Source organism: Triticum aestivum, chromosome 4B (genome assembly GCF_018294505.1).
Source record: "Triticum aestivum cultivar Chinese Spring chromosome 4B, IWGSC CS RefSeq v2.1, whole genome shotgun sequence".
In the NCBI taxonomy this organism is placed as follows: domain Eukaryota; kingdom Viridiplantae; phylum Streptophyta; class Magnoliopsida; order Poales; family Poaceae; genus Triticum; species Triticum aestivum.
This window is the reverse complement of record NC_057804.1, coordinates 412,313,955-412,321,595: the sequence shown is the minus strand read 5'-3', so window position 1 is coordinate 412,321,595 and position 7,641 is coordinate 412,313,955. Positions and strand designations below refer to the sequence as shown.

General features: G+C 46.2%; 2 protein-coding genes across 2 annotated transcripts; both read left to right on the top strand.

The window, feature by feature from the left end:
* Nucleotides 1–1,501: 1,501 nt before the first annotated feature.
* Nucleotides 1,502–4,284, top strand: LOC123092421 (glucan endo-1,3-beta-glucosidase 9). The gene is made up of 2 exons (XM_044514192.1): nt 1,502–1,900; nt 3,035–4,284. The coding sequence occupies exons 1-2, from the start codon at nt 1,539–1,541 to the stop codon at nt 4,131–4,133; spliced, it is 1,461 nt and encodes a 486-aa protein (XP_044370127.1). The 5' UTR covers nt 1,502–1,538; the 3' UTR covers nt 4,134–4,284.
* A 232-nt stretch (nt 4,285–4,516) lies between these two features.
* LOC123094907 (egg cell-secreted protein 1.3-like) lies at nt 4,517–5,122 on the top strand. Its single transcript, XM_044516776.1, has one exon. The coding sequence runs from the start codon at nt 4,525–4,527 to the stop codon at nt 5,020–5,022; it is 498 nt and encodes a 165-aa protein (XP_044372711.1). The 5' UTR covers nt 4,517–4,524; the 3' UTR covers nt 5,023–5,122.
* The last annotated feature ends 2,519 nt before the right edge of the window (nt 5,123–7,641 follow it).

Here is a 7,641-nt window from a genome sequence, read left to right as displayed (position 1 = left end):
TGACGACTTTGCATGCATGTGGATCGTGTTGGGAATATGTTTTGTGATAGCTATATTGTTGAATTTGCTTATGATCCTACATGTAATTATTATGAGAAAGGAAAATATGCTCTTAGAAATTTTCATGTTACTAAATTACCTCTCTTCATGTTGAGATTGCTACCATTTACGCATTAAATCTATTCATTTTGTATCAGTGATGTGGATGAGTATTTCCCGCCTAATTTACCTACCATCAACATGGAGCTTGGAACATGTAGCGCTCAAATGCTATTTTTTGGCCGATGGACGTTCGGGAGATCTTGAAACGTACATCCCCGCTTAATCGGCATGACTTTTTTTCGTTTTGTTCCTAGAGAAGAGTGTTGCTTCATGGTAAAGAGCGTGTACCACCTAACAACAAGTACGACGACACAATTTGCTGGCGATATGTCCAAGAGTAACCCTAAAGAAGACCGACTTATATGACTTTGTATTTGGAACTCATCGGTTCCATAGATGATGAAGATCACAGCATGAAAAGCATCAATGGTAGCCTTGGCTACTAATCAGTGCAATATTTACAAGCATTTGGCGAAGCCAGATAGACATGTGTCCACTATGTGGAGTTGAAGTAGAAGGAAGCTTTCATGCCTTGGTAAACAGAGGGCATGATTTTATGGGAACTCATGAGAGTAGTGTGGTTGCTTCCTGCCAATAATTTGCTGATTGATATGAGTAAGGAATGGTCACTAAATGTTCTAGCAGTGTGAAGAGAATGTCCATAATTTGGCAATTATGCTTATCTAGCGCATCTGGCAGCTTCACTCAGATATGGACCATGGAAAAGAAGTACCTTCCCCCTGAAACACCTGTCGAGTTCTTGCACACTAACGAAATCATTAAAGGAAGATGTCACTATATGAAACTTGTTCTATGCCAGGGATTAAGAGTTCTGTATCGGCACAACCTTGTCCGTATTGCCGGCAAACCAGGAAGCCCTCTTGGTGGATGATTCTTTTCTTGCTCGTGATGGAATGGTGGCGGTGGTCCCTTCGAAGATATGATGGGAGCATAATCTTTGCAGCTTACCATTTTTTATCGCATTGCAATGATGCTCTAGAGACGGAGATTCACGCACTGATGCAGGGCATGACCTTAACCATACATCATTCAGAAGGCCCAATCATAGCCTAATCGGACTTCTCCAAGGCATTGCTTAGCTCGCTCAGCATATGAACATCTTGCTGCTGAGATCAGATCCTTGATGAAGAAGGAAGTTTATTACACGGAAGTTGGTGCGAACTTAATAGGGCAGCTTACGGTCGCAACAAATATAACACTCTTATATGAATATTATATGGACACATAGAGGATCAGAGAACTCTTACCTCTTGACTGTAATCCTATAACTTTAGAATAAGACTCCGTTTACAAAAAAATGGTTTAAAGGAGCATTTTGAACCAAATTGAAGTTTGGGGTGGTAGTGTAAACCGCTGGACAAATTAAATTTAGGAGGTGGCAGCATCGCAACGGTGTGTACACGGAACAGCAGGCAATGCGGCCCAGTCGCCGCCACCCGCTGCGGCCATGGGCACCTGCCATCCCGCTTCTCCTTTTCCTCGCCGTCGCCGTTGCGCCGCTGCCGGCCGCCGCGGTGGGCGTGAACTGGGGCTTCGCGGCATCCCACCCGCTCCCGGCGGCGCAGGTCGTGCGTGACCTCCTCCTCCCCAACTCCGTCCCCCGCGTGCGCCTCTCCGCCGCCTCGCCCGACGCGCTGTCCGCCCTTGCCGGCACCCGCATCGCCGTTACCGTCGGGGTCCCGAACGAGCTGCTCCGCCCCCTCGCCTCCTCCAGGAAGGCAGCCGCCGCCTGGGTCCACGACAATGTCACCCGCTACGCCTCCGGCGTACTGTTCGAGTAAGAGCCGCATCCCCTTCTTCCCTTCGTCCGCAGTTTCCTTCTCTTTTAGTGTTTCGCTGATCCTTTTCTCTTCTTTCCGACATATTTTACTGATCTTATTTCATGAAATGCGAAGGGGCCAAGGTGTATTCGTAGATAGTTACTGTATGATACTACTAGTTGACTGAATAAATCAAGTCTAAATTATGCCTCAAGCTGACCAAATTATCCGTTGCTATAATTAGAAATATTATCTTTTCTAAAAAAAATTAGAAATATTATAGTCTCTATTGGCACCGGATGATGCGCTTAGTCAATTTGTATCCACTGGATTTGCCAATCATGCGTGCTGACATGCTCAAAACCAACATCCTTAATAATGTTGACGGTTGACCATCTGATCTGAAAGGTGGAAGACGCTGCTTTAGTTTAGTCCAGTGGTTGACTTCAATAGGTTGATATGTCTATATTGCAGTAGTGCACTGGAATTTTCTTCTAGGTACCTCCAGTCCTCAAGGTCTTTTTTTCATGGAACAAACAAGTATGATCTATGAAACACTCAAGAAATGTCAATTACCGACCTGCTAGTAGGTGTTTATTCTCTACAAAGTTTCAGATCCTCTGACATGTGATGGATTCCTCTTGGTGAACCAAAAATGATAAAAGGAACTTGCCTGGACCTAGTTAACAATGTGAAAAATTGGATGTATAGCACAGCTAGATCCTATCAAATTGTCCTGAATATTTGGGGATGGAATATTTTTTGAAGAGCAACAAACTTCAGCGGGTAGTTTATGCATAGATCTGTAATTTTCTGTTACAAAACTTGAGTGTCCGTCTTCCGTTGATATTTCGCTTCTGGCTGAGCATTCTTCCTTTCTTTTCTAGGTTAAGTAGCAGAGATTCTTCTGCATTAATCAAATGTGTTTGGTATGTTTGTATCAAATCTGAATTAATAGTAGCGGAATGTAGGGTAATATGGCTGTTAAATTGCAGTCTAGGTGGGGTTAAATCTGGAATTGAGGCAGGCGATCTGTTTGGCAACGATGCTTAATTTGTTCTGTTTCATGTTTGCATTGATGTTACATTTCACATTTTGTGGGTTTTCTTGATATTATAAGTTTTTATATTGACGAGTAATGTAATTTGTAGGTTTATTGCTGTTGGAGATGATCCATTTCTTCTTAATCACGGGCAGCAGTTTCAACCTTTTGTGGTTCGTGCAGCAGCAAATATTCAACGGGCATTGGATGATGCAAAGTTATCGAGCAAGATGAAAGTAGTTGTGCCGTGTAGCTCTGATGCATACCAAAACGCATCAACTCTACCTTCGAAAGCTTACTTCAGGCCAGATGTTAACAAAACCATGGTTGAGCTCCTCCCATTTCTTGCTAATCATAGCTCACCATTTATGGCTGAGCTGAATCCGATTTTGAGCTTCCAGCAGAAGAAGAATATTTCATTGGACTATTACCTTTTCCAACTAATGTCGCGCCCGATAAGTGATGGTCATAACAAGTATGACAACTACTTCGATGCGAGCATAGATGCTCTGGTTACTGCTCTAACTAAAGCTGGATTCAGTGATATGGACATCGTTGTCGGGAGAGCAGGATGGCCAACAGATGGAGCTGTGAACGCAACTTCGGCTATTGCTCAATCCTTCATGACAGGCCTGGTCAACCACCTGGCGAGAAAATCCGGGACTCCACTTCGCCCAAAATTTGCTCCAACTGAGACATACCTCTACAGCCTTTTAGACGAAGATCAGCACAGTATGGCAAGCGGAAGTTATGACAGACACTATGGCATTTTTACGTTTGATGGCCAGGCCAAGTACCATGTCAACTTGGGTCAAGGTCCTGTGGCGCTCAAGAACGCTCTGGATGTGGGCTACCTTCCATCGAAATGGTGTGTGGTGGACAACAACAAAGACCTATCCAATGTTTCTTCTAGTTTATCTGCCGCTTGCTCGAATGCCGACTGCACCGCTCTGTCCACTGGTGGCTCCTGTGCAGGTCTTGACTGGCCTGGAAATGTGTCATTTGCCTTCAACAGTTACTACCAGCAGCATGATCAGAGTGAGGAGAGCTGCAGCTTCAGTGGCCTAGGTTTGATAACCACCGTTGATCCATCCGTCGATAATTGCCTCTTTGCTCTTGCAATTCGCGCTTCTGCTGCTGCTTCCTTGCACCCAACATTTGCCGCGCTGTGGATACTAGTTTGGGTTTGCATTTACAGTTTAGACTGATGTAGCTGCCCAATGACTTCGAGGCTCGATTTGGGCCTTGAAGATGTGTCTATGTGTCTCATGTAGCATGTGGTAATTCAGAAGTCTTGGTGCACTGTCAAAACTACCTAATATCTCCGAAATTGTGCAAATTCGTACAGTACGTTGTACAGGACTCCACGATACCTTCCACGTACTATCAACTACGGATTTTGGGATCACGCCCCGATTAACTTTCTGTTGATAGAGTAACATACGAAGGATAGGAAGGGGCAACGCGTTTAATTAAGATAAATTTGATTCGTTTGGACTTCGCCTTTTCGCTTACCTGACGTTACGATTACTTGCTATGATAAGTAGTACTACGTCAGCCTCCTCACTCGGTAGCACTAGCTAGAGTGGACCTAAGATCATGGCTTCTTCGGGCTCTCTCCTCTCCACGCTCCTGGTGCTGCTCGCCGTCGCCGCCACCGCGTTGGCGGCTACGACGACGTTCGTCCGGGCCGCCAACCTCGCCGAGCGGCTGGAGGGAGTGGGGCAGCAGCAGTGCTGGGAGACGCTGCTGGACGTCAAGTCGTGCACGGGGGAGATCATCCTCTTCTTCCTCAACGGCGAGGCGTACCTGGGGCCCGGGTGCTGCCGCGCCATCCGCATCATCGAGCAGCGCTGCTGGGCCGCCGACCTCATGCTGTCCGTCATCGGCTTCACCCCGGAGGAGGGGGACATGCTCAAGGGCTACTGCGACGCGGGCGGCGACGACGACAACAACGACGGCGAGGGGCATCATCATGGCGTCGGCGGGTCATCTCCGGCCCCGCCGCCTCACCGTGCTCTTGACGGCGTCGCGAGTGGCGGCACGGCGGTGCCCGTGGCGGGAAAGAAAGGGCTTGGTGCGCCGTTAGATGGCTAACTAAGCTGAGTCAGTGTGTGTCCACGTCCACGTAGGTTCTCGTGAGTCCTGATGAAGTGATGAGATGTTTGCGAAGCTGAGAAGTGAATGATTTATCTAAGTTTTGTTTGTGAAAGCTAGTAGTCATCCTCAAACCATATTAGTTTTCCCACCTACTCCTCGTTATTTCCTTAAAAATAATGTTAAACGTACAAACAAATACAGAGTTTTACAGACTCTTTTCATTATTGACCAATCACAAACTTGCTAGTGCATTATGCATGTGCTGTTGGACGAGAGAAAACGATCTCATAAAGCGAGCCATCTACATTGCAAGGGCGTCTGATTGGACGCTTAGACAACAAAAATAATTAACTAAGGATGTTGCATCGGTGTGGGAGTTTGTTTACTCACCGGAGAAGTGACTAGGGCTAAGAGCAACTTCAATGAGGTGACCCAAACGGACGGCGATTTTATCATTTTTTGTTCATTTGGGTGGGCTGTCCGTCCGGCGTTCGTCCTGTTTTAGATATGGGTCGACAGCGCGCCCAACGCGCCGACCCCATATGTGCCGGCTGGCCGCCCTATTTTGCATTAATGAATTTGCATAGTTTGAATCAAATAACATAGTATTAACCGAATAAAAAAGCATAGTTTACAAGCCGAATAAAATAAAAATGTCTCACACAGTTCTCACATAGTTTTGCAAACGAATAAAAAAAGATACATCTATTGGTTGCCAACATGAGCCCACATATACTCAACCAAATCATTTTGCAGATGCACATGAGCTTTCCAATCACGCATGTCTTGATGAAATTGGGTGAACTGCTCAAACTTTGCCGCTCCTCCATGCTCAGGCACAATATTCTCATCCTGAAACTGAAACCCTTGATCGTACAGACGTTCAGGGCGCTCGTCTTCTACGATCATATTATGCATGATCACACAAGCAGTCATCACCTCCCACAGTTTCTGCATGATCCAGGTATTAGCAGGATACCGAACGATGCTCCATCGAGATTGCAAAATACCAAAGGCACACTCTACATCCTTCCTAGCACTCTCTTGCTCTTGGGCAAATCTTTTCCTCTTCTCTCCGACAGGGTTGGGTATTGTCTTCACAATAGTGGTCCACTGAGGATAGATACCGTCACCCAGGTAGTATCCTTTGTCGTAGTTGTGGCCGTTGACAGTAAAGTTCATCGGTGGGCTATTGTCTTCGGCAAGCCTAGCAAACACAGGTGAGCGCTGAAGCACATTGATATCATTGTTTGATCTGGCCATGCTAAAGAAAGTGTGCCAGATCCAGAGATCTTGAGACGCCACGGCCTCTGGTATGACAGTACAAGCCCTGGCATGGCCCTTATACTGCCCTTGCCAAGAAGAAGGGCAGTTCTTCCACTCCCAGTGCATGCAGTCTACGCTACCAAGCATCCTTGGGAAGCCCCTGCTGGCATTCATCGCCAACAAACGGGTTGTATCTTCAGCAGTCGGCTCTCTCAAATACTCAGGGCCAAACACAGCAATAATAGCCTTGAGAACTTATACAAGGACTCTAGGCATGTAAACTCGCTTATACGGAGGTTCTTCGAGAGATGCTTATACAGAAATAAATTGATTTTTGCCTAGACGTCGATGCTTATTTATATGTGACAAATGCTTAACTAGGCACAACTTGAGATAAACACTCGGTGCTTAGGAACTTTTTTTACTAAGCACGCCCCCCCTGAGTGCATTGCATTGCTCATGATCTAAGGCGTTAAATGGATGATGCATGTATGCGAGATTTTTCCGTCGCCCAATCTAGAGAATTCTTGTGATTCGAAATGATGCCCAATTTGAAAAGCGAGACAAACGCACATAGCAACATCGTGGAACTTGACGAACTCTGAGGCACACACTGCCGACCTGGCATACAACAGATACACCACGCAAACTGCGTTGAAGGGAACATCACCGAAGTTGCACGCCATCGCGTGTCATCACTGTGTCTTGAGAAAGCGATTCCGACTTCACCACACACCACCATCGACGAAGCCCCTCACCGCAACAGTTGTAGGACGTCACGCTAAGATCAAACATGGCAACTTCAGTCCAGAAGGTGAACTACAAAGGAGAGATATGCTAGGTTGACATCGCGAAGAATCATCAAGCCATACCATCTGTCGCCAGTCATCTCACTACTCGGACCTTGTCATCATGGATCCGACTCACAACAACAAACAAACCACGACGACCCTGTGCACACCCCGAAAGGCCAACAACCACAACCCTTTTGCGACCCCGGCATCACTCATCTCCACCGTCATTACCGCACAAGTGCCAACAAGATCACCACCATCCTCCATGTGTTCCCCTAGCTAAAGCATAACTCCAGAAACAACGTCCCAAGCAGGGAAGCACATCTTCACCGCCATGCCATCTCCATATCGTTGTAATACCAAACACCAGAGGATTCCTAAGTGTGTTACTCCAATTTATCATCCAAGTTTGTCACCGCTATTCATATGATGGTTGTTATCTTCATGTCTGAGTAGTTCCCTTAGTTCTCGAGGATATGGATGACATCTAGTATATATAGAATTTAAACGCCTATAAGGATATGAGAACTTCTGTTGAATGTTTGATTTAATAGCC